The sequence below is a fragment of the Pavona decussata genome, unplaced genomic scaffold (genome assembly GCF_977016875.1).
Source record: "Pavona decussata unplaced genomic scaffold, jaPavDecu1.1 SCAFFOLD_602, whole genome shotgun sequence".
Classification (NCBI taxonomy): domain Eukaryota; kingdom Metazoa; phylum Cnidaria; class Anthozoa; order Scleractinia; family Agariciidae; genus Pavona; species Pavona decussata.
The window spans coordinates 771,810-799,796 of NW_028145860.1; the positions used below are offsets into that span (position 1 = coordinate 771,810).

Here is a 27,987-nt window from a genome sequence, read left to right on the forward strand (position 1 = left end):
AAACATGGAGTACGAAGATGTAGAGGAACGCCAGACAGCTGCAGACGAACTGCTTTCGGAAAACCTTGGATTAAGAAGCTTGGCGACGGAAGTTGGGACCAGTGCCAAAAACAGATGGATAGCTCTAGGATATCTTCAATGTTGTGAGTTTAGTCAGCTCTTTAATTCGCTCAAAATAAGTAGTCTGGTCCCTAACTTGCAACAGGTTCATTTAAACTTGAGCTCGCATATTTGCATCATTTCGTTGTTTTTGGACAGCTCCTGAGTGTGCTCAATACTAGGTTTGATTTCTTAATGAACGTAGTCTAGAGATCCCGGCTTCGCTTTTTTCGTATTGTTTAAAATTAACTCATTTAAGCTTAAGCCTATATGCAGGTTAAAATTTAAGTGAAAATGAAAGAAATAGTAAGAGGTTGTTTTGTAATGCTTTGTTTAACATCTATAATTGTTTATTTTAAGATTTTGTTACCGTTGGTACAATTTTGGGAACTGGAACATTGGGTAGGTATTCTTAAATGTATCTCTCATATATTCAGTTTAACTTGTTGATTATATATTAACCTAATCCCTCTTGGAAGAATCATTTGGCTCACTGTATTTTCCAAATGAAGTAATTTCTCATTGTGCAGCTCCAGAAAAAAAATCCATACCCACCCCATGGAAGGTCATTGGAAATTCCTAGGGAGTGGGGGATGTTAAAAGTCAAAATTCAAGAAGTATGAACCTAAACTGGAATTTGCTAGGGGAAGTGGGGGGTGCAAAATAAAAAACCTTCCACTGAAGGATTATGGATATTCTCTGGAACTCCACATTTCTTGTTCATAGCCTGCGAGCAAGCTCTCTAAGGGGTGGGGGGCGAGAGGGGGAAAGAGGAGAGAGCTTGCAACGATGTCTCAGGAATTTGAATGCCGCCCCCAATACTCCCAGCAGCTCCGTGCTGTCCTAGCTGTCAGAATTTGGCCAATCAGCGCAAACCGGAAACAATAGCAAACGAAAACAATCATGTGAAACTAGGTACAATGTTATCAGATACACTTCGAAAGACGGGAATCCTTGCTGAAAAAAACTATAGTTTCTCTGATCGAGTATGCCTACCGAGTGCCACAAAAATTAGAAAATTTAGTGAAGGATTTTACTTAATTGTGAGCACACTAAAAGCCGATTGACCAAAAGGTCAAGGTCACAATGTCATCCCAAGGGTCAAGCGAATCTTGCCGACAGCAGTGTCAACGCCACAAAACTACTGGACATAAAAAATGTTGAAAACTTGACACGGGAAAAAAGAAGCACTGTAAGGAAATCGGAAGGATCTCAATTTTGCAGCCGGGTCTCCGAGAACGAGGACGCAATTCTCAATATCGACAATGTGGTTTCGTTGGAACACTCAAACCGTGTGAAATTTGTGATGTTGTGAACGAGCAGCAAAGCAGACATGAGAGTGCCAGATCAAAAGGAAATCATTGCGCTTCTAAAGAACGTTGCCCTACAAAACTGGCAGTTCGCTGCTAACCCTGTACCGAAGCTTTAATTTGTGGTGTAAGCTGAAAGATGTTCATATTTTTTTCGGCTGAGCCAAACACCAAACAAAAGCTTAAATTTGGCCGACCTTGACTCTCCCGTCTGAAATATCAGCAATCGAAGCGGCAGGCATCCCCATTCTTCTTGCTTCTACGATCAAGTAATCGATAATGATACTTTGTAATGGGCAAACAACTAGCATTGTTTGATGTTAGACTTTAGACTTTCAATTGCTGCAAAAGGTTGAAATATCACACTTTCCCAAATCTCGTAGGTAAACTGAACTGCAAGAACATTGCTACTTTGAAGTAAAACATTGGCAGCTTGACTTTGCTCGGGTTTTAATTCCAGAGAAAACCTAAGTTATTTATAGAAATTCTCGCAACCTTCACAAATAGAAACTCCGCCACCATTTTTGTGTTGTCAACACGATGCACGTGAAGAGCAATGACGTAAGCACCAAATTCAATACCCACCAATCAGCATTTTGCGTTGAAAAATTCAACGCAGAAATGAAAATTCCTGAGACATTTTTGCAAGCTCTCTCCTCTTTCTCCCTCCCGCCCCCCACCCCCCAAGAGAGCTTGCTCGCAGGCTACTTGTTCACAGCTAATTGAACTCACCATCACAAAATATATTTCACATGGAATTTATATATTATTCTTCATGTAGGCTTGCCAGTCACACTTTCCCAGTCAGGATTGATACCTTTTGTTGTGGTTCTCCTTACTGAGGCCTTGATACAGGTACAGAGCACACATAAAGTTCCTGCTTCCTGTATATTTGGAATTTCTCTGACTTTGATCAAGTACAAATTATGTATTATAAGCTACTGTACATCTCCTGTTGCATTAAATGTGGGTATCACCGCAGAAGCGTGAGGTCTGTATAGGAAAAACTCTACAACTGTAACATTGGTCATTGTAATTTATGTTTGGTTTTTTGGTTTTTTTTTTTTGTTGTTGTTTTGTTTTGTTTTGTTTTTGTTTGTTTTGTTGACATACAGGCATATTCTTTGGGAGAGTGAACCCTATACCCACCATTTTGGGTTTTAAAAGCAAGGGAAGATTGTGGAGAGTAGACTGCAGTTAAATGAGATTCTGGCACTCATGCACCCCCCCCCCCCCCCCCAAAAAAAATGCCTGTGTTGATGATAGATAGCCAATGAGGTGCACAGCACCAGTTTGTCTATACTTATCTTGTATCCAACAAGCACAAGTGCAATAATAATTGTTTTATTAAAAATAACCACGAAAGGATTGCTCAATCTTGCTGATTTAGTGATATTTCTTTTCCCTGTGATGCATATTCTTACCATATTTGTGGGACATGGTATAATGGCTCAAAAATCAAGGCCGCTAAGTCAATTTATACTTTGAAACTGCATTTATCCAGTGTATCAGTTTTTTATATTAATGCATTTTCTCCTAACTGTCTTTCCTTTAATTATTTTGTATCATGGTACATTTTAGTTGGGAGAATTTGTTCAAATTAACATTAAGGAATTGTCATTTTGTTTGTGGTGATCATTTTCCTTTTTCTCGTAACCTATACATCTGATCATGTTGTAATAGTATAATGAGAATTTAGAGGCTGATCAATGTTGGGGCTTTAATCAAGAGTTCATTGAATTTACAGATTTTGGCGATATTGTATTTTGTGGAGCTCTTACAACGAGGATATTTGGTGAAACAACAACAAATTCTAGAAACAAATGTAAGTAATTAATCTGTGAGTCTAAAGGGCACGCTTATGGACCCAAAACAGCACAAATTTTTCTTTGCAGAAATTATGGTTACCATACCATACACTGTACATAGTTGGTTTTTGTACATTAGTTTTGAGCAAGGAATTACTATAGCTTCTTACTTATCTTTAAGATGCAAGTGACCTTCGCAAAATGAGGAATCAAGAAACGCTTCAATTTAATTGGTTCACTTTTAAGCACAAAATGCATGTAATATTGTAATGTTAATTCTTTGCTTTAAAGCTTTTTGGTCCAAATAAATACAGAACAAGTTTGTTAATCACATTATAACCAGTCTTTCTTCCAAAATACAGCTTATTTGGAGCAATTTGATTTCACAACACAAAAACATAACTTAAAATAAATACAGAACAAGTTTGTTAATCATGTTATAAACAGTCTCTCTACCAAAATACAGCTTATTTGGAGCAAATTTGATTTCACGGCACAAAAACATAACTTCAAATAAATACAGAGCAAGTTTGTTAATCATGTTATAACCAGTCTCTCTACCAAAATACAGCTTATTTGGAACAATTTGATTTCACGGCACAAAAACATAACTTCTAATAATACAGAAGAAGTTTGTTAATCACTTTATAACCAGTCTCTCTACCAAAATACAGCTTATTTAATTTGGAGCAATTTAATTTCATGGCACAAAAACATAACTTCATAATCAGCTGTTGTGATTTATGTGCCTTGGATCATTTTGTTGTATTTTTTACAACATAAATTTTAATTCAAATTATTTATTTTTCAGGGGTAGCAACCCCCACAGGTCGAAATAAAATTGCTCATAAAACACAATAAAATGTGATTTTCTTTCTTTAATTAGTTTTCTGGGGATGAAGATATTCCCCTAAATGATGTGGACGATGAAATTGAGGAAGAAGAAAACAATGACAAATCAGAGATTGAGATGGAGATGGAGATCAATAGAAATGATTCATGTATGTACCTTTGTAAATTTAGAAATATTTGAGGTACGGCCAGTATAGACCTTATTCTAAAATGGCTACTTTTTTAATCTTTTCTTGTTATTTAATCAGCCCTTCTTACCTCGTTCTTAAGCTCAAAAATCAAAAGTACATTTTACTTTGAACGAGGCAAGAAGGACTTATTTGAATGCAAACAAAAGAATATTAAAATAGTAGCCATTTTGGAGTAAGGGCTATTTGCCTAAAAATAAGACCTGTGGTTTGCACAGGACAACTTACATCAACTGCAGCCAAATTTAAAAATATAAAATATAGGAAAAGTCCATTTAAAGATAACACTTTTACTTTGAGAAATCAAAGACTTTTATGAGTCTATGAGGTTTCAAAATTATCATACAATTTACTAAAAGAGTTTCAAGTCTATTTTTTTTAAGTGAAGGATGTTAAGTCTGGTTGGTGCTCAGTGTGTCATAGTTTTCTGTTTGAATATGTGACGTCCTTAAACCAATTCACCTAAAGACATTCAAGAAAGTTTTTTAGTATGTCATAAAATGGTCAAATAGTTAGTAAGCTTACAGATTCACAAACAACTCATAGGCACTGTTACACTAGGCAATTTTTCTTGCAACTTGTCTCACAATTTCGTTGCGCTGTTGCGACACAAGTTGGTCGAATTGTTGGCTAGTGTAACATGCCCTGAAATGAACGTGTCTCGCAACATTGTTGTTGCAGTCACCGTTGCGAGAAGTACAACCAACTTCTACATCTAGCAAGGTCATTACGCGAACAAAAAAATTGTGAGACGTGTTCACTTCAGAGCATGTTACACTTGGCAACGATTTGTGCAACTTGTGTCGCAACAAAATTGCGAGACAAGTTGCAAGGAAAACAATGCCCAGTGTAACAGTCCCTTATCAGCATTAAGCTCTCAAAACAAGAACCAATTGCTGTGTTTTTTAAAGGGCTCCTCTTTTTTTTCAACTTACATGATATCAAGGGATTTATGCAGCGACAGTACATTAAATACCTGAAAATGAATTCAGTTTTATTATCAAACATGAATTAATAGGTAACTCTATCTTACTCATTTATAATTTCAGTCTTTCGTCTTGCAGGTGAAGCTACTGGAACCATGTTACCAATACCAGAGAGCCTACATACCGTAAAAACTTATCCCAGTCTTTACGTACTAGCAGAACTCTTCCTGGCCAATGGTCCAAGGCAGATCTTCGAAGTGATCATGCTTCTTATGTTGTATGTAACACCAGTTTTCAATCTCTTATGTACAACTGCAATCAATGTACAACAGTTACTTTAATTAAATAGGCATTTCCCTTGGTCGAACAATGTTGAAGGGCTGCATGCATAACTGTCTTATAAAAATCATTCAACATAAAATGGTTACGCACACCTTCAATTATACTCACCTTTGCTGACAGCTGACACTTTTGAATCTTTAGTGATTGGCTTCCATTCTCTCAAACAACCTACTGAAACTTTCATGAAATCCTATTTGAATTTATAGACGTTACTGCGCCTTCCAATAGCAAACGGACTCTGAACTTCAACCCTAACTAATGATTTGCATGTTCTAGAACATGCAATATCGAGATACTGCTGTTAATCAAACTTATGCCGACAACTGACTTATTGCAAAAATACAGAAACTGACAAAGTGGATTGAAATTCACTAATCACAGCATATGAACATGACCTTTTGACTCCATTGATCCAAATGATTTTGTTTTCTTGGTCCGCTGCAGTGAATGACAGCAGTGAAAAGCATTATAGTTGGTTGAATCTTGAACTTCAGAGTCTGCATGTTATTGGAAGGGCGGTAATCAAACATTATCTCTTCCAGTAGGTGCTGTTTGATATCTTATGTTAGTATAATTTAACTACTAAGCACAGCTGGTTTGTATACTTGGTTTTTTTTTGTCAGTGTTTCCATTCTCATCAACTGCACTCTGGCAGCAGGTCAAGTGTACACTCATCTGTTGGATCTCAAGTGAGTTCTTTGAGTTGTTCACTAAGTTTGTACGGTCATGTGTATAAATTAAATTATTTTGTGGCCAACATAATCACTACTAGAGTGAAACATCGGGGGAGGGGGAGGAGAGGTGCCTGAAACCAAGATACTCAGTCCACAAAAAAATATGACTGCAAAAACCAGTGACAGTTATGTGTGAAAAACTAGAGACATATAAAACCTGATTTACAAATCTCATTACTAAGCATGCATTTCAGTTTTGCGGTGTCTGAATGATGATGAGGGTAATCTTTAATGAGGATGCCAACATCACAAAAGTGGTTTACAGAAGGGTCCCTTCAGGGCCGTACCTAGAGCGGGGGCAGAGGGGGCAGCTGCCCCCGCCAGGAAAACTCAATTTGTTTCTAACATCACACTGATCACAAGAAAGTCGACTAATTGACTGAAAAAATATTCCTTCAATGTGAATTCCAAATAATTATTTTGGAAAATCTTTTGAGGCAAAAGCCAGTACCGGTTTTCTTATGAAAATAATGATTTTGTCAGTTTGTGCTGCCTATGGTTTAGAATTTGGTGTGTAAATAAAGACTGACAAGCCTACGCCACTTTCTGGCGCGTGTTTTAGTCTTTTTAAATCTAGGTTATACAAGTATATTTTTTTTCAGAGATAAATTGGTTTTAAAAGCCTGCCCTGCTCGCAAGTATTTGTAGCGGGTTTGGATTTAACCATCACATGTTCATCATCCGACAGCTCATTTGCGCCTAATGATTTTTGAGTTTCCTCTTTTGAATTCTGTAGCCGCTGCTAATTACACTCAGCTCTCTACTTTATCACTTTATTCGAAAACTTCACCATTCCAAACACATCCCGACGGTAAACAAATCCGTACCAGAACGGTTCTTGAAATACAAAGATTAAATAAAAGATGTTAAAAAATACTACAAGTAACGACATGGAATAAGCAACTGAGAAACAATAGAAAACGAACGACTAACATAAAAACGGCGAAACACAACTTTGCAACACTGAAAATGACGCGCACACTAAAAACTTATGCAAAGAAAACTGGCTTAAAAAGGGTAAAAGGAGTGTCAGAAAGGCTCTTTACATACATAATCATCTTTAAAGGTGTGGGGGCGAAAGGTATGAAAGATGTAGCACAAACAAATACAACAAAAGTAGGTGTAAATTAGGCGCGCAGAAAAAGCTATAACTCGCTGTAACAAATTCTCTTCCTTTTGAATATGATCTCTTATTCCGCGTGTTCGACGACGGTGTTTTTATGCCACATAGGGCATTTCAGCTGGGTTTGGCTTGGATCTTTTAAGTGCTTGATAGTTTTAACTGCCTTTCTTGTTGAGATTTGTGTAATGTTAGGACAGAAATTAATCATTGCCTGTATCATGCAATGAGCTTCATTCTGTAATTGTTGGAATGCCGGGCCCGACTATTAGTGTTTTTCACAAGGAGTTGTGTTTCTTGGCACGGCTATTTGGTTTTTAGGTTCTCTAGTAATCGTTGTAGCGTGTTATAGAGCTATGCAACGTGTCACAGTAATACTGAAAAGGCTTGAATTGTATTTAAATAACAACTGTGTTTTTGCAAATGCTTCGCTCCACTGATATAGTGCGTTTGTATTGTGGAAGCTCAGTGATTTTCTCCCTTTGTTTACAGCAGTGTATCGACTGTGTTTTAAAATGAGAAACAATATTTACTTCAAGCTAAACAAGATGTTAACTCCATAAGAAGTCATGGCAATTAAAAAAAAAAAGCTTCGGTGTGTTTTTTTTCTCTAAACGTCGTAGAGGCAACTTTCTGTGTAGGAGTGAAAACAAAATTAATGTTCAACTAGAAACCCTGTCTACATACGGTAGACCCCTGTGAGGGGTGTGCGGAGTTTGCCCCCACAGACAAAAAATCCTAGGTACGGCCCTGCCCTTCTAGCTTAGATGACTTTGATACACCTGTGATTGGTTCTTGATGTTGTGCCTGGCTCCAAAATAAGAGAGATTTAGAATCCCGTTTATATATAGCAAACAACAAATGTGCGATTTACATTTATGTTTTCTTGAAAAAGTTAGTGCAGAGATGAGAAAACTTGCAAAATACACCTTTGATGCTGATACAAAACTACTCAATTTTACTGGGAAACTGAAAACAGCAAGCGAAAAATACTTATTGGGTAAACATGGTTACATGGTCATTTCTGCTATTTGCTGTTTGCCGTAAACGCAATTCTAAATCTTGTATCCATCTTGAACGTGCTGGAAGAGGTGAGAAGAGACTGTGTATTTAAATTGATATATTCTTTTGTTATTTACAGTATGGAGTGCACATTAGCAGTATTTGTGGGGAGCTGTGCATTTCTGATCATCTTTGTTAATTCCTGTATTATACCCTTTGTGTCACTGCTGACTTTTGTGGTTGGTTGCCTTCTTCTCACTTTCACTGTAAGTATGGCTAGTTGCAGGCTCTGCAGTAGTTGTATGACTCATGCAAACTAATATCTTGCATGATTGTCTCATTCTGTGCCCTTTTTTTTGAGGCCACAGTCCATGCATTAAATTATTATTTTAAAAACTGGCCCTTGCAAATAAAATGTATTGGTTGAACATCTAGATTTTATCCACTGGATAGTGACGAATCTGTTGAATAGCTCTAGTTATCCCCTCCTTGAACAACCGGGGCCTGGTTGACAGCCAGCTAGAGACCAGTCTTTTAATTTGTCCGAGGTTAGGAACAGCTCTAAATCAAAGAAAGGAAATTCAAAAGATACCAGCTGAGCTTCCTTATTCACCCATTGGCACACAGGGGAACCAAGAAACATCTTCTCACAGGGTACACTTTTTTAGTCCACCTTAGTAATACCTTAAAGCTATCCCCCATATTGGCCTAAAGAGCAGCAAAATTATGTTTGCTATTGCGGACCATTTAGGCAAAACATTCCTTATTTCAGACACCATAAAGTTCAAAACCTATACTCAATTTCCTGAACCAAAACGGCTCCCAAACTCTTAGAGTGTTCATTGAGAAAATCTTTTTTGCAGGTGTGTTCTAAACTGTTTATAGAAAGTCATTTGAATCAAAATCAGCATCAAGGTGAATTCAAGCATATTGGTCAGCCTTTTGTCCTGGCTACAGTGGCAATGGGTGAGTAAACCAGTTATTGAGAAAGCGTGCTGTCCATTAACACACACCTTCGGCTTCCAGTTTTTCATGATAGGTTTGTGTCGGTATAGAGAAGAGGATGGTTGGTCAGTGTCCTGAGCATGATGTAGTAGCTCTGATTTAGCCTTGGCAAGAACTATGAACAATCTAAAAAATAAATTAAATTATCATGGAGGCCCTGGCACATATGCAGAGAGCTTTAAGTCTCCTATTTGCACTTTCCATTTTCTGTTTCCATAGAGTTATAGAAACATTGCGCTCAACTTATCAGTGCTCACTCACTAATCAGGATATTTTGTAATGACTATTAAACCAAAATATGATGATGATGATGATGATGATGATGGTGATTGTGGTTATGGTAAAGATGATGATGATTTTTAATGGTGATGATGATGATGGTGATTGCGGTGCTCTATGGTAAAGATAATGATGATGATTTTTAATGATGATGAAGATATGATGATGATGATGATGATGATGATGATGATGATGATGATGAAGATGATGATGATGATGATGGTGATGGTGATTATGGTGCTCTATGGTAAAGATGACGACGATGATGATTTTTAATGATGATGAAGATATGATGTTCAAATGCACATTATCCTTTACCTAAAATCATTACTTAACAATCATGTATGTCCATCTTGTTTCAATGCTTTTACTTCTGCTCTTGTGTTCTAGGCGTTGTTGTGAATATCCTGCCAGTACTTTTTGAAAAAGTAAAGCCTTCAGCTTCACAGGTACATGATGCATGTTGTTAGTGGTAACCTAGACTTGACCTGTGGAATGCATGGATAATTTACATAAGTATTAGTGCTGATGCTTACAGCTACATTGGAACCCCTCCTTACAGACACCTCTATAATACTTAACAATTATTCCACGAGCGCGCGTTGGATGTGAGATGATAGATAGCCAACGAGGCGCATAGCGCCGAGTTGGCTATAATCATCTCATATCCAACAAGCGCAAGTGGAATAATTGTTTTATTAAAAGCAGTCCGGAAATATTGCTAGGTCGTGCTGATTTCGCTTTGCAAGAACAACCAGAAGACAATTTAATGGTCCCTATTTCTCGGGCATGGTATAATGGCTCATATACCATGGCTGCTATTAGCCAATCAAATCCCTGGAATTGCATTATACAATGATCCAGTTTTTAATAAAGACACTTATTCCTGTCCCCTTGGTGTCTGTAATAAAGAAGTTTGACTGTACATGTAAGTGTACTGTTACTGAGCTTAATTATTTCATTGCATTTAACATTGCGTCATTAAAAATGACTTGAAGTTATCTAAAATCATCTTCTAGATAGTTTGTCTGTTTTTGTTTTTGCTTTGTGAAAAATTGGTTAGGCAAACAATAATAATATTATTAGGAGTGATTTTTCCATTATATCTGTGAAGTTACAGTCAGGTTTTTTCATTTGTCAAGATATAAGTTAGATTGTAAGGTAGCAGAAAATATCGATACCTCCCCATGGAAAGTCCGTTTCAAATTCCAGGGGGAGGGGGCTCTCAAAAGCCAAAATTTTTAAAGGAAAATATAATGCTAAATTAGAATTTTCAGGGGTGGGGTGGGGTGGGGGGTTGGAGAGGAGAGTCCCCACCAGAAATCCTTCCATTGGAGGAGAACTAGAAGGGATATTTGCTGGAACAACACATTGTTGTAAAGGGGTATACGGAAATAGAGCAAGCCCGCAAATATTATACTATGAACATCTGGATCTGAATGTGACAGGGGTATTTTTATCAGCTAATGGTCAAGAAATGGCTGTTTTAATTTGCTCTTTAAACACAATCAGCCAGTTATCATAAGGAGTGGTTTCAATGTCGTTACAGTGGAACCTCCTCTAATGGACACCTCCCGTAGGTGGGCAACTCTCATAAGCAGATACTTGGTCATGTTCTCAGCTTCATACAAACACTACATCTTTAACCTCCTATAAGCAGACACCTCAGCCTTTTTCTGGCCCCAAGGGTGTCTGTTAACAGGAGGCCGTAACTGTAAAGTGAAAGTCAAGTTTTTCATTTGTCACAATATGCAGTCTGATTTGTTTATCCACCATTCAAAATGGTGATGAAATATTGCATTTGATATGAATGGGAACTCTGTTAACAGTACAGTACTGTACCTGTCTCTCCATCACCACCTTCAAGATATTAACTGTTATACTTGAGTTTGCATAATTTATTTCAGTTGTTAAGACCTTTCCTAATCATTTTAAACCTTAACAGATCCATGGTTTCTGCCAATCTGTCATTGCTGGACTACTGACCGGCGTTCTTATAATTATTCTATGGTGAGCTCACATGCAATTCCTTAGAACGTACTTTAAACTGAGACAATCGAACTAAGACTGCAGACAAAAAGATCGAGACACCTCCAGGTAGACACCTTACACCCCCTTCCCCCCCCCCCCCCCCCCACAGAAAAGTTGACACTGTGCAAAAGTATGGGGGCTTTAAGTGAAAATGTGTTTTTGGTTATTTGATTAGTGGGGAAGGGTTGTGCTGTACAACTGTAATTTTTTTTTTTTGTCTTGTCCCGCCTCGACTAGCTTTGTGGCTATTTGCAGGACAAGCCCTTTATATAATCTAAATCTGTAAATAAATTGTTGTTGTTGTTGTTGTTGGGTTGGTTGGGTTTCTTCCATCAAGTGTCTCATAGATTTTTGTCTGCAGTTGTAGCTAGCTTTCACTTCATTATGAGACTACCTTGTGTTGCTAATGACATATTTTTACTTCCAAAATAATATTATTTAACTTTCAAAAACTCATTAACAATTCATAAGCCCATTGACCTATCAAAATGGTTTATAATACATCACGTGCAGTGACTGTATATCAATAAACCTCCTCCTTATTAGTATGCAGTGTTCCAATGTTCTCAAAAGCATTATTGTTATGAACTCTATTGACACACGTTTTTCCAGGAATGTTTTTGAAGCCATTCACAAAACTCACAGCACGTGTTTTATCGGGTCTAAAACCACTCAGCTGACTGCCTTGTGGTTTTAAACCCGATAAAACACTCCTGCTCGTTTTTTAAACATTACTTGTAAATCTTACATCACTTTTTAGTTACAAAGGTGCCATCAAAGTTTGTTTTCCTTATTCTGAACAGGGCTTCAACACATGGATATGTTTCAGCTGTTCCTGGTACAGAGGTATGAACACTTGAGCCCAGTGTTTTACCCCCAAACATTCATTATAGAAGCAGTGGAGAGAAAGAATTATATTGTTGAAATACAGTATCAAGTTGGGTGATCTGATATCCTTAATTCTCACAATCTTACAGATTGATTAAGTATTGATAGTACAAGGAGAAATTTGATGTTGATCACTATCTTTGGAATTGTAACATAGCAGCACATCTTGTAACATTGATTTGTTTTCAAGATTCGCTTGACCACCTGTGCCATACAAGCCCTGTCTTCAGCATCCCATTGTAATTTCTAGTCTGTGCTTTGTTAAAGAGTTAAAGGAGTGAAAAAGGATTAATTAGTAAGCTCTTCACTTCCCACAACAGAATTGGCCTGTGAAGGGTTTATTAATGACTAACTTTTTTCCTTTCTCAAATTTTTATTGATCGTTTCCTGTCTATTCGTTTCAACTGTAATTGTGATACAAAAGGTTTTGGTATTCTTTAACGCTATTAAGTTTGGTTTATGTTCACATAAAACTTCATTAAACATAAACCGAACTTAATAGCGTTAAAGAATACCAAAACCTTTTGTATCACCTGAACAAGACGCTACGCAGTTTAAACAATATTATCAGTCAACTGTAATTGTATCAACCGTCTCACAGTCTTCAAACATTATATGTAACAACTCTGTAATAAGAAAGCCTTATTCTATAAGCTCTATGGTTTCTCCTAAGGCTTCCTCGCCACTTTCTCTGTAATATTTATTTTTTGTACTCTTATTTTGCTTTTATTATTTATTATTATTATAACTTTCCTTGCTGCCCGCAGATTATCAAATCAGATCATCCAGACCTTGGATGGATTGCTGTTCTCATTCAAGTATTTGTCGCCATTAGTGTCACTGTGTCGTTTCTCACAATGGGCGCAGGAATGAAACACATGGGTAAGCTGACATTTGAATCAACATACCATGCAGAGCAGATAAGCCTTTGAATACTTCACAAATATTCTGCAAAAACTAGTGGAATATCACATGATACTTTGCCAACAAGGCCATAGGCCGAGTTGGCTACAGTCAGAGCATATTCTGCAAGATTGAGTAGGATAATTGATTGTTTATTATTCAACACAATGCTAACAGAGCACAGAAAATTGCAGAAAAGCTGGAGAAAACCTTTATTTTCCATTTTTCTCCCCAACACACAAAATTACGTATACCGCAGGATATCTGTTGACTACCATGACCATATTTGAGCAGTGTTACATACAATTTTCTGAATGATATTTCAGATAGGCCAGTTCATAAGTTCATACAGTTTGTATTTGGCAATTTTTCAGCCTTAAGGACGTTCGCGCTAATTGTTTATGCGCATCTTTAGTGCGCAAGTAACGCATACGCCACGCAATGTCACGCGCAATTCATGATTGACGATACACGGAGGTAAACACACATGTCAGCCGATGTGACAGCATTAAAAAGAGGGAAAAGAGGGAAATTCATTTCCGTTGCGCAGTTTTAAAAAAGGAAAACTCGACGTGAAACGATTAGACGGGTTAAGGTTGCAACAAGGCGTTGATACGGTCCTGCGGGTATTTCGCGCCAAGAGATTTATATATTTACTTGACTCTCGATATCACAAAATAATTGAAATGCAACACTTTATGTAGTCTATTCGTCAAACGAAGTCACCTTTAAGCTTTTTTAAGTGTTGATAGTAAACGAGAAAGTCTTACCTTACAAGAGAGCAATTTTATTGATCACCAATCCCGTGTACAATCAATCTCCACCTACCCATTCTAGGTAAATAAATAAGCTTACCTCTCACATTTTCGCCTCGCTAACGGCTATAGATGCATTTTCTTGGCATTGGCTAAACAGCTGTATAAGTTTTGAAGGTAGAATAACAATAAACAAGATGCCTGCTACACTGGCATTACGCGTGATGCTGGGGCTGATTCATTTATTCCAACTGTATGCTTCGCCGATTGATAAATCTATCCTTGTTAATGGAATAGTTTGAGTCACGACGATCGCGTTACGTTGTTTCCCTTGTATAACGTGACCCAGACTTTCACTGGAAATTTTTGAAATTCCATTACGATAACATAAAGCTTCTCAATGACCTCTTTTCAGTCTCGCGTCGTGGTCTAAGACTGTCAAGCAAAGCACGATTCCTTCGCCAGGAACTCACCAATTTCCACCGTTTTAAATGTCGGGTGCTTCTTAGAAGTTATTCTTTCGATTCACCGCTTCAAAATGGTGAAATTTTCGTTTGAAAACGGCACACTTGAGTCCAGAACATGTTAACAATATGGCGCCAAATTTAATCCAAATTTGATAAATAAATCAAATGATGCGTTGACGTCACACAGGTAGGGGTGAGTGGATCCCCTCCCTCGCGATATAAGCGACAAAAAAGGATTTTGATTGGCCTTCTTTTGTTGAAGACAATCAGGACAATACATCCCGAGTAGGAGAGGGGATAGTTTAATGAATAAATTAATGTACAGATTTGCAGCTACGAGGAAGAAAAAAAAAAAACAAGATGCCTGCTATACTGGCATTACGCGAGATGCTGGGGCTGATTCATTTATTCCAACTGTATGCTTCGCCGATTGATAAAACTATCCTTGCTAATGGAATAGTTTGAGTCACGACGATCGCGTTACGTTGTTTTCCGTGTGTTACGCGACTCAGACTATCAGCGGAAATTTGTCAAATTCCATTACGATAACGTAAGCTTCTCAATGACCTCTTTTCAGTCTCGCGTCGTGGTCTAAGACTGTCAAACAAAGCACGATTCCTTCACTAAGAACTCACCAATTTCCACCGTTTTACGTGTCGGGTGCTTCTTAGAAGTTATTCTTTCGATTTACCGCTTCAAAATGGTGAAATTTCCCTTTGAAAACGGCACACTTGAGTCCAGAACATGTTAAAACAATATGGCGCGACTTAATCCGTCTTTAATAAATATATCAAATGATGCATTGACGTCACACAGGTAGGGGTGAGTGGGTCCCCTCCCTCGCGATGTAAGCGACAAGAATGGATTTTGATTGGCCTGCTTCTGTTGAAGACAATCAGAACAATACACCCCGAGTAGAAGAGGGGTGAGTTTAATGAATAAATTAATGTACCGATTTAAAGCTACGAGGAAGAAAAAAAAAAAAAAGAAAAAAAAAAAAACAAGATGCCTGCTACACTGGCATTACGCGTGATGCTGGGACTGATTCATTTATTCCAACTGTATGCTTCGCCGATTGATAAATCTATCCTTGCTAATGGAATAGTTTGAGTCACGGCGATCGCGTTACGTTGTTTCCCTTGTATATATATCATGTATTACGCGACCCAGACTTTCACTGGAAATTTTTGAAATTCCATTACGATAACATAAGCTTCTCAATGACCTCTTTTCAGTCTCGCGTCGTGGTCTAAGACTCTCAAACAAAGCACGATTCCTTCGCCAGGAACTCACCAATTTCCACCGTTTTAAATGTCGGGTGCTTCTTAGAAGTTATTCTTTCGATTTACTGCTTCAAAATGGTGAAATTTCCGTCTAAAAACGGCACAGTTGAGTCCAGAACATGTTAACAACATGGCACCAAATTTAATCCGGATTTGATAAATAAATCAAATGATGCTTTGACGTCACACAGGTAGGGGTGAGTGGGTCCCCTCCCTCGCGATATAAGCGACAAAAAAGGATTTTGATTGGCCTTCTTTTGTTGAAGACAATCAGGACAATACATCCTGAGTAGGAGAGGGGATAGTTTAATGAATATATTAATGTACACATTTGTAGCTACGAGGAAGAAAAAAAAAACAAGATGCCTGCTACACTGGCATTACGCGTGATGCTGGGGCTCATTCATTTATTCCAACTGTATGCTTCGCCGATTGATAAATCTATCCTTGCTAATGGAATAGTTTGAGTCACGACGATCGCGTTACGTTGTTTTCCTTGTGTTACGCGACTCAGACTTTCACCGGAAATGTGTGGAATTCCATTACGATAACGTAAGCTTCTCAATGACCTCTTTTTAGTCTCGCGTCGTTGTCAAGGACTGTCAAACAAAGCACGATTCCTTCGCCATGAACTCACCAATTTCTACCGTTTTAAATGTCGAGTGCTTCTTAGAAGTTATTCTTTTGATTTGCCGCTTCAAAATGGTGAAATTTCCGTTTGAAAACGGCACACTTGAGTCCAGAACATGTTATAAACAATATGGTGCAAAATTTAATCCGTTTTTAATAAATAGATCAAATGATGCGTTGACGTCACACAGGTAGGGGTGAGTGGGTCCCCTCCCTCGCGATGTAAGCGACAAGAATGGATTTTGATTGGCCTGCTACTGTTGAAGACAATCAGAACAATACACCCCGAGTAGGAGAGGGGTGAGTTTAATGAATAAATTAATGTACCGATTTGAAGCTACGACGAAGAAAAAGAAATCGTCCCGTTTTTAGACACGGTATGCCCCCTCAGGGCATCCCGCGTAAAAAAGAAATCGACCCGTTTTTAGACACGGTATGCCCCCTCAGGGCATCCCGCGTAACAAGGTTAAGAGAGTCATCATTGGTCGTGCATGTACATGAATGCTATTTACAAAATGAGAGAGTTTCTTTGCTATAAGGGATTCAGATTAAAGTTTATTTCAGTGTGCACTATAGTGCATTATATGTTATCATTTGTTTCAATGTCGGGAGACACTTCCGGTAGCTCCGGCTGTGAGACTTTTTAAAACACTTTTTATTAAAATACGGTATCCGCTGTAATGATGTGGGCCGATATGTTACAGTCAATTTTCGCCCGTGATAGAAACAGCAGATTGTGTGTCAAGTGGTCGCTTACGGGAGGTTAAAAACCATTGAAAATTATAAACAATCATCTCTAAAAGTGGTCGCTTACGAGAGGTGGTCGCTTACGAGAGGTGGTCGCCTACGAGAGGTTCCATCTATGGTGATTTGACTTGAAAACGTTTGGTATTTTGGAAAAGTGGTTGCTCGTGAGGGGTGGTCGCAAAGGGAGGTTCGACTGTATTTCAAATGAGAGTAAAACTTCGCTGTTATTATCCTTTGTTCGATATGGCGAGAAAAGACTCTACCGAAGATTTCTAAATTACATGTACTTCACATAAGCCGTAAATACACGAGGTAACTTTCCCTACAACGCGATGTAATTAAAAATACAGAACATGACGTAATAGTTTTGCCCAACAGGCTCTCTTGTTTTTCCTTAGACGGCCTATAGGGATTTCTAGTGATGTTACGGTAAATGAGTTCCCCGTTACGACATAATAGAAAACGTTGCATCACGCAGGCAGTCACATTTCCGTGTGTAGGGCATTGTTATAATTAGAGCGGCTGCACATGAGGGTCAAGTCATAAAAATTCAAATACAGAGGTTGAGTATTACTGAGTTAACTGACGCTGCAATCGAGCAGCTTAAACTCTTAACGGGTTCTTGTTTCATATATTACATTAGCCTGTGACAAGACAGGAAGAGGTAGCTCATCCTCTCTGGCCTGTGAACAGGGTCCCAAGTCGGGTGCAGCGCGAAAAGAAAAATGATGAACGTTGTTGAAGCTTCCTTTCATCAGAAACAACAATTCATTATTGAGTCTTTGGTATGCTACCAAATGCAGTCTTAACACAAAAGTATAAGGATGACAGTTTCCTCAATCGTCGCCTTAAAGATAAATTAAAAACCATCAAATCAGAAGTATGTATAAAAAAAATCAACGCTTTTTCAATTAATTCCAGTTAAGATAAATTACAAACCACAACCTTGCCGTGAAACACACGAGTGAACGTAAACTCTGAATATATAAATCGAGATCTGCAGGACACTGTTCGCCTATTTGTCATTTCGTACAAAATACCGCTACTGATTACAAGCTATATCAACCAAACAGAGTCTAGGTAAAAGCAGTTACCTCAAGCAGTAATTGGTGTCCTCCTCGAAAAAGATCTCTAAATACGACTAATGAAAACGTTTCGAACTCAACGCCAATCGCAAAGTACAATTGTTACCATCTAACTAAACGCTTAACTTGCTATTCGCCGTCACACTGGAGAAAGTTAACCATGGTAAACTCAAGTTTACCATGGTTAACGGCACCGCAAGTGTGACCCCCAATTTTCAGTTTACCATGGTAAACCTAACTCTGGTAAGTTGCCCTGACAACAGCGGCAAGAACAAAGTTGACTTGACCCCAGATAAGAATCTAGTTACCAAAAAAAAAAGGTGGGTACATCTCTTGTCTATCTAAACCATGCATATTTTGTTGACAGTTTGTCATCTTTTTGGACAAACGCAGTAATTACAATACATTTGTGGATTCATATTTTATAAACATGAAATTTATTTTCCCGCTCATTGGCGCGTGTGTTTGAGCGAACATGGATTTCAACAGCGCTAATTCTTCGTCCTTCACAACTTTTAAAATGAAGTCGAATGTTCCCCGTGTTACCCTGAAATGGTCTTTCCAAAAGGCTCGAAGGAGCCGGTTATCATACATTTCCTCAAGCCATCCCTGTTGTCGAGGGTAAACCCAGGCTTGCCTGCGCGCTCTTCTTTGCCTGTGTCTTTGCCGTCTACAAACCGCTGCACTTTCTTTGGTCCCAAGATCTAAATAGTTGTATGTAAGAAGGAAGCGAATTCTACATGCTCGTCTAAGCAGCAGAATTAAAAGCAAAATGGGAACAATTGAAAATACAACTCTCTCTTGTTGATCCATAATTTTATTACACGCCATGTCACAGATCAGTGACTTACAGCCGATATGAGCTCACGCGACATGTCAACATTTAGTGTACTCGTCACGTATAAGTTTACTGATCATGCGAAAGAGTGCACATGGAAAGCGTCAAATCTTTTTTGACAGCTTTACTATGGTAAATAGGTGGTTGCGCAATTTACCTTGGTAAAGCAATTTTTACCATGGTAAAGCCTCTAGTGTGACCTCAGCCTTTATCAACGTAGATTGCACCATTTCAACGTAACCTTGTATCCAGATTGATTGCACCATTTCAGCGTAAACTTGTACCCAGATTGATTGCACAATCACAAAGTATCATTGTACCCAGATTGTTTGCACCATCACAACGTAACCTTAGACCGAGATTGTTTTCATAGCATGGCAATAACATAATTGATTTTTCGCTCAAAACACCGTACATCATCCCTCCAGAGTGCACATAAGCTTGCAAAGATTAGATAGCATTTCATATTGACTAAGCTTGTTAAGGGATCATTTATTAAGGGAAATTATAACTTTTCAAAGGCTAATTTTCAATCAATTTCAAAAGTTGCTAATGATATCGTAATCGTATTAAAGGTCACAGCAATCTCAGAGATAGCGGAAATTCTCGTGAAGCAATCTGAGCTGAAAGAAAAAAGAATCACTCAGGCTAAAGATAACGGATATCATCCAAATTCATAAAATCCTATCAGCGTTTTCCATGTGTGCATGCAATAGTAGTATGAGTCACAAAGATAGCGTTATGTTGTTTCACCCACCGACATTTTCGTCAGATACCCCTCCTACCGGTCTGTTTGACGAAATTCTCATCTTTTGTTATTGTATGAAATCACAGCTAACGTAGCTAGAGGCGAACGTCATATACTTACTGTTGGTAGCTTTCTTGAGGAACAAATGACCGCAGAAAACAAAGGAATTAGTTAGTATGAAGTATCTGTTTGTGCGACGTCAGGCGACAATTGAACAATGAAAGTAATTTGTTCCTTTAGGATATTTATTCTCTGACGTATGCGTCTGTTTTCACAAAAATAATCAAAAGGTCAAAAATGCGCAATGACCCGCACATTTCTCCTACCGCTATTTGTTGTGAAAATGTTACTCAAGCCTCAAGGCTGTTAAAATCAGATGTTTGAAAAAGAGAACTTAATACGGTCGGTACACGAGCAATATTTTATGCGTTTATGGGTAAACTGACAAGGCCCATCGTATTAAAGCTTGAATAACACATTGCGTGATGACCCGGGGAGTGATGACGTTAGCCTGTTTTATTTTTTAATTTTAGAAATGGAAGTGTTGATAAGCACGCGAGCGACGATGAGTGACATGACAGATCGTTGACTTGCAAAACAATGTTTGTAATACCTCAGGAAACATTCCAACACACCGTAGTATTGCCAAAATGGCCATTCTGCTGCTGTAGCGTCCCATTTTTGTTGTACATGGACGTATTCAATAAGAAACTTACTGTATTTGCCAATGAATAGGTCATTAAAGGGGGAAAAAGTGCTGTAACGTAAAAAACATGAGATGATCAAATGCCCCGGGGTAAATGGGTATTAAAAAGTCTAATGCTCGACTACCGGAATGGACAGTGTGGGAAAATACCCAGTTATTTCCCGGGGAAAGGGGTATCAGTCTCCCATCGTGTATCTAAAACTGTCAAACAAAGCACGATTTTTTTTTCGCCAGGAACTATCCAATTTCCACCGTTTTAAATGTCGAGTGCTTCTTTGAAGTCATTCTTTTGATTTACCGCTTCAAAATAGTTGCTTCGCAGATTGATAAAACTATCCTTGCTAATGGAATAGTTTGAGTAACGATGATCGCGTTCCATTACGATAACGTAAGCGTATCAATGATCTCTTCTCAAGTCCCATCGTGCTCTAGAACTGTCAAACAAAGCACGATTCCTTCGCCAGGAACTCTCCAATTCCCACCGTTTTAGATATCGACTGCTTCTTAGAACTAACTCTTTCGACTTACCGCTTCAAAATGGTTAATCTTCCGTTTGAAACGGAACACTTGAGTCCACAACATGTTAACAATATGCATGGCGCCACAAATTTAATCCTAGATTAACGAATAAATCAAATGATGCTTTGACGCCACACAGGTAGGGGTGAGTACGTCCCCTCCCTCGCGATATACGCGACAAGAATAGATTTTGATTGGCCTGCTTTTGTTGAAGACAATCAGAAGAATACATCCCGACTAGTTTAATAAATAAATTAATGTGCAGATTTGTTGCTACGAGTACCGACATTTACGCGAGATACTGGGGCTAATTCATTTATTCCAACTGTGTGCTTCGCCGATTGATAAAACTATCCTTGCTAATGGATATTTTGAGTCACGAAGATGGCGTTATCTTGTTTCCCTTGTGTTACGCTACAAAGGGTCCCACAGGAAATTTTGGAAATTCCATTACGATAACGTAAGCTTCTCAATGACCTCTTTTTAGTCTCCCATCGATCCATCGTGGATCGGGACTGTCAAACAAAGCACGATTCCTTAGCCAGGAACTCTCCAATTTCCACCGTTTTAAATGTCGAGTGCTTCTTAGAAGTTATTCTTTCGATTTACCGCTTCAAAATGGTGAAATTTCCGTTTGAAAACGGCACACTTGAGTCCACAACATGTTAACAATATGGCGCCACAATTTAATGCAGTCAGTAATGAAGAAATCAAATGATGCGTTGACGTCACACAGGTAGGGGTGAGCGGGTCCCCTCCCTAGCGATATAAGCGACAAGAATGGATTTTGATTGGCCTGCTTTTGTTGAAGACAATCAGAAGAATACATCCCGGGTAGGAGAGGGGAGGGTTTAATGAATAAATTAATGTACAGGTTTGCGATTACGAGGAAGAAAAAAAAAAAAAAGAAAAAAAAAAAAAAAAAGAAATCGACCCGTTTTTAGACACGGTATGCCCCTTCAGGGCATCCCGCGTAAAAAAAAAGAAATCGACCCGTTTTTAGACACGGTATGCCCCTTCAGGGCATCCCGCGTAACAACTTAAACGATCAGAGTTTTGACAGCACACTCGAACGAAAACATTGCCTCGAGCAATCATTGTGAGCTGTGCATGATGGGATAGATATCCCTGTTTAGGTTCCAGTGCTTCTCTGACCTGTCACGCAAAAACGTGACTTTGGAATCTGTCACCACAGCGGCTAGCTTGTCTTCATTATAACTCTCTTAGATGTCTGGTGACCCCCACTTTTTTTTCGGTTGATCACTTTCTTTATCGATTGTCTACGTTTTAGAGAAAAATCAAAAAAATCTATGGGGCAAAAGTTTGATTATTTTCTATTTTTCTGTCCACGCGCCATCGAATTACACTCTTTTTTGTCTGTGAGACGATCGCGAATGTCCTCTTTAAGGGCTACATTTAATTACAAGGATGACACCAGCTGGACTAATTTACGAAACATATACGCTTAGATAAAATTTGACTAAAATAGTTTGTCTCCAGTAACTCATCTTGAATATTTTAAACTTAAAACTGTGGAGATCATTTTGAGTTACGAAGGCCCAACTTTTCAAAATCAGGGTATTTTTCCAGCGCTGTATCTCTGAAACGAAGTCCGTGACCCCCCATTTTTTTTGCATTTCTGACATCAATAAATTATTAGCTGACCATACCTAAAGTATGAAAAAAATCTGTGGGGCAGAACTTTTTCGCGCGAACGTCCTTAAGGTGTTATGCTTGTCTTAACTTCCAACATGTAGTAACTAAAAGAACTGTTCTTTGTTGTGGAATATGAAGAATGTGTTCCTGAGAAGGAATTATGGTTATTTCGCCAACGAGTCATTTCACAAACATTTTATGATGTTCGGCCATTTGCAATAGACCCTTCTCCAATATGGCGGCCGAAAATTCAAATAAGTAAAAATTAAAAACGTATACCAGCACTAGAAAGAGCACTTTTACTTTAGTAACCCTGCAAAGTTTCAGCATATCGGGTGTAATATCAGCTGAGAAAATGTAAGTTGAAAAATGAACAATTTACAGACATTTGTATGACTGGGGGTATGATGTATACCCCCAGTCATACAAACGTCTGTAAATTTGTCAAATTTCATCTCACATTACCTAAGCTGATGTAACACCTAATATGCTGAAACTGTGCAAGGTTACTAAAGTAAAGGTGCTCTTTCCAATGCTGGTATCAGTTTTTCATTCAGTTCAATTTTAACTCATTCAAATCTGTTGCCGCCATTTTGGAGAAGGGTCTATTACACAAAGATCCTACGGTTTGTCTACATTGAAATAATTCTTACATTCTCAACCATTCAATGATGTTTTGACATGATTTTTATACGTTTGCGAATTGACCTCTAGTCCTTTGCGAACTGACCGTTTGCGAAACGACCGGTTTCCTCCTGAAAAGGGGTGCTGTTATTGGAGGGAGGTGACATAAAGGGGAAGTATCATGTGGCTTTTCATATCTTTTGTTTAAAATGATGATATAAGACCTTCAATCAGCTGCCAAATAATTCTAGAATAACGAGAAGAAAGAAATTAGCTAAATTCTTGAAGGAACAACTCGTGATCTGTTTGTTCTAGTGCATTTTGAAAACAAAAATGCGAGAACTTGAAAAACATTAGCCTAACATTTTTCAAGTTTCCATCCATACCGGCCAACTCTGTCTTTGACTAGAGGCACCAATCGACAGTTTAATTGCACTGTGGTGATAATTTATAACAAACTTGACAATTATTTCTTTGTTTCTGCTGACAGACAAACATTTTTGGGTTTTGAAATGACAGCAAATTTGCGTGATACTTCTCCAAGTCTTAGTAAAGGGAATATGTTGCCAAAAGCTCGTAACTACAGCAAATTTACATTAATTTTGAGCAACACCATGACAAAATGAATATAGCCAACGAGGCATGCAGCGCCAGGTTGGCAATAACCATCTTGTATACAATGCGTGTGTATGGAATAATTGTTAAAATATTGAGTTGTTTGTTTAATTCCACAGTGGAGAGTTGGTTTGACTCGTTTTACTCAACGACACAAACAAACTGGCAAGAGGTGAAGTCCAAATGGGAGGGTGTCTACTGTAGTGCCAACATACGATGGTAGGTAAAGCCCCCCCCCCCCCCCCCCTCACCATCCTCAGCAGCTTCTACACTCCTCTCGTTCTAGCACTACAAATTTAATAAATCACATTGTCATATACCTAGACTTCACTCAACAAAACGAGCACTGTGATTGGTTGATTCTTGGTCACGTGCCCCTGATCAAATACAAATGTATTGTTTGTTTGTTTTGTTGTGATTGTTGAAGGGAAAGTCTAAATTTATAACAAAGCACTTAAGGTATGGTCCCTCGGGAAACTGGTTAGTTTTGTTTTTCCTTGAATCCTTATAGGACTCGGGAAAACAAAACTAACTGTTTCCCTCGGGACCATACATTAAGTGTATAATGTATTTAGCACAGAAGGGCACTTTCCAGATCGAATTTGAAATATTGATTTTTGAAGAACGGAACAAAACAGTTTACCCGAAGGAAATCCTCACAGAGCGAGAACAAGAACCAACTACAAACTCAACCCACATATGATTGGTGGGAGGCGAGTGCTCTCACCACTGCGCCATCTGGGCTTCTCCCCTGAATCTACAGTATGGCACGGCATTCCAGAAGCAAAAATGAATCTTATGAAATGTGTGTGACAGGGCAATTTGAGCAACTGCACTCTTCCAGTGAAACAGCTAAAAAAATTATTTCAAAAGTTCAAACATAGGTATCATCTAAAGAGCCAAATACCCCCAGTCGCTTTCTCCCTACCCCACCCATGCTGGGCAAACTTGTTAAAATGCTGATTAGCATTCTTTCATACTTCAGCATTAAAGACAAGTGACCTGGCTCAGTTTTTGTTGTAAATTCAGTATTGATTTTCTTGACAGGTTTTTGAAGACAAGCATTCTCTTGTCCTTGTTTGGATTTCAATTTGCTGTAGCTGCTTTGAACCCCGAGGTAAGTATCCTCACATTTTACTTCTTGTAAGCACTCATCTTCACATGTAAGCACACATTTGCACTTGTATTCACAGGGGAAGCAGGGATGGCGCAGTGGTGAGAGCTCTCGCCTCCCACCAATGTGGCCTGGGCTCGATTCCCGGACTCGACTCGGCGTCATATGTGGGTTGAGTTTGTTGTTGGTCCTTTTTCCCCGGGTTCTCCGGTTTTCCTCCCTCCACAAAAACCAACATTTCCAAATTCCAATTCGACCTGGAACGCACGGACACCTTTGAACGAGCTCCGAGAGCTCTTTGGTGCTTCGTGAGTAAATAAATTCCATTTACATTTTACATTTTACATCTTTACTTGTATGCACTCACCTTCAATTGTACGCACTCACCTTTACTTGTACTTGTCTGTTCCACAATGGTGTTCTTCATAAGAGAGCTGTGCCTATCGCCTGTTAGTTTACTGTATCCTTTGCCATTTGTTTCAGGGAACTGCGTCAGTGTTGGGGAATGTGGCATCAATAGTTTTGAATGTAGAACTTGGAGTATTTGTCATCATTATGCTTAGACGATCGCATGGCCACAAATTCAGGTAAACTCTGGTTTCCATGTTATGACAGAATGAAAAAAGAGTATCATTGCTTTCTTGGTGCTTTTTATGGTTTCCCTAACAACTGACTTGTTAAAGAGAAAGACAAATGCAAATACTAGCGGTTGATCGGTCAAAATTTCAACGCACTGAATTCAAATAGCCCTTCCTAATATCAGCTTTTCCCGCAGGGAGACCTGCGCCGTTTGCAACTTCTTACATGGTTGGTCGAGTGGACAAAAGAACGAATAATAGAACAATGTTCCAAGGTCTATAAAACAATGCGGCTGCAGGTTATAAGGGTCGTCCAGTGAAAATAGAGCATTTGAAAGGTGAAGTATTTCCCGCAAAAATACTTCTGCATTAGGAGGCACCTTCCTTAAACTCCTGGTTGGAGTGAGGCAATGTGGACCGACGACCGCAATCCAAAGCTCCACCGCTCTTCAGTCCACTGACTCTGTTTTTGCTTTCTGTTTTCAGTCACCTCCGAGTATCGGTGCCCCTATCACGATATCTGTATCACCTGCAGTATATTGTGTTCCTTTACTTTTTGATTGCCATTGGCTTCAACATTGCCGAGATTACCCAGTTGTACAATCCAAACACCTTGACTGGGGTTGAGCCTTTTACAAACCAATCCCTAACGACTTCAAATAGCACTGCTGGCGACAACTCCACCCTGGAAAACCTGCACAACCGGCGCTGGCGTGTTAACAATCATCTCTTGACTAACTTGACGCTGTAGAAGTTGTAGAAGATCGAAGAGTTTGGCAACGTGTGGCGCATTTTTTCGTTGTAAAATGTAGACAGCCAATCACTGCTATGTAGCACGAGTTAAGACCAAACAACACAAACAAGCATGGAAAAGCTGCTGCATCTTGCATAGGACTATTAATTCTGAAAAGTGGGCTCTCAATAGGGGGTCGTGCTTTCAGTAGCAGCAGCAAATTGAGTTCTGTTCACACAAGGCGATTTTTGGTGGGTGGGTAACTTGCTACACGCAGCACAAACACAAGAACTTAGTGAACTACTGCATTTTAACTATTTCGACATCTTACAAGTAGTTGAACAACTTGCACCGGTTGGTGGGATGAAATTTCCGCAATATTCTTGTTGCACGAGTTGAAAATATCAGCAGTCACGAGGAGATATGTCGCTCCCAACATGTCCTCGCTGTATTTTCTTGTATGTGTACACGCTGTGATTTTGTCCCTGTTAAATGCCCCACCATACACCTTTGGTTCATGCTTTGCCCATCTGAGCACCAAACTTGATTTTTGTCCGTGCAACATAACCCCAGTTTAGAGCCTACGTCAAACAATACACAGTTTTGTAATACAAATTTTGTGAGGCAAATTTTCGAATCAAATTTTGTACACCCCGTTTGATTATACTACCTGCAGAAAATAGCCAAAAAACTCGTCAAAGACGAAACCTTCAGACGTCTAATCCGCTACTTTGAAATTTAGATACGGTAAAGACGTCTTCAAATACTATTAACAAAACTGATATGCAACTCAAATCTGAACAAAATCAAGCAAGCATTTATTTTCGCCCTGATTTAATCGCAGGACGGTTCTTGTCCTTAAAACTCGTCCCGTACCTGCCAAAGGTGGGTTAAGTTCTTCGTGTTAAAGTGAATTTCCCATAAAAGACGGTTCTCCGTCTGATATATTAGTCATGGATAATTGTAAGAAGTTTGCATGCCAGATATAGATGCTTCTTCGAAAGTCGTGTCTCTGAAAAACTATAAAGCTTTATTTAATAATCGTAAGTGTCCTCAAGGTTAGAAGCCTCGATAAATTTAACTAGGGATTGAAAAGGAAGAAGAAGTGTAAGTAAGTAAGTATAGAAGAAGTATGTTTGCTTTTCTGTGGAAAAAGTATTTATAAAAAGAAACTTGAGCAGTCTGTTTTAGTATGCGAAATATTTAAGTTGGTTTTCTCCAGAACGAAAATGACCATTAATATTTAAAATGTAAAAAGTGAGCGTCTTTGTCGTTTTTGTAAGATCGTTTATATTACAAATTTTCACATTTCGTTTATAGGGCATAAAATGTCAAAAATTGGCACTGTTGAAATTTGCAATAAAAGTTTTTATCATTAAAAAAAAACGATCAGTTTGTGTCA

The 27,987-nt window shown here is 38.6% G+C and overlaps 1 protein-coding gene across 3 annotated transcripts; it reads left to right on the forward strand.

The window, feature by feature from the left end:
* LOC146449223 (uncharacterized) lies at positions 1–27,971 on the forward strand. 3 transcript variants are annotated; one of them, XM_085101496.1, is made up of 17 exons: positions 1–143; positions 460–501; positions 2,191–2,264; positions 3,157–3,234; positions 4,104–4,218; positions 5,322–5,460; positions 6,149–6,214; positions 8,521–8,647; positions 9,245–9,347; positions 10,056–10,114; positions 11,611–11,675; positions 12,500–12,542; positions 13,352–13,466; positions 24,280–24,379; positions 25,208–25,277; positions 25,758–25,861; positions 26,339–27,971. In XM_085101496.1, exons 1-17 carry the CDS (start codon positions 5–7, stop codon positions 26,601–26,603), a joined length of 1,704 nt encoding a protein of 567 aa, XP_084957622.1. In that variant the 5' UTR covers positions 1–4; the 3' UTR covers positions 26,604–27,971. The 3 variants fall into 3 exon arrangements, with proteins under 3 accessions (XP_084957622.1, XP_084957623.1, XP_084957624.1); XM_085101497.1 differs by having other exon boundaries at positions 10,056–10,093; XM_085101498.1 differs by lacking the exon at positions 460–501.
* Positions 27,972–27,987: the final 16 nt, after the last annotated feature.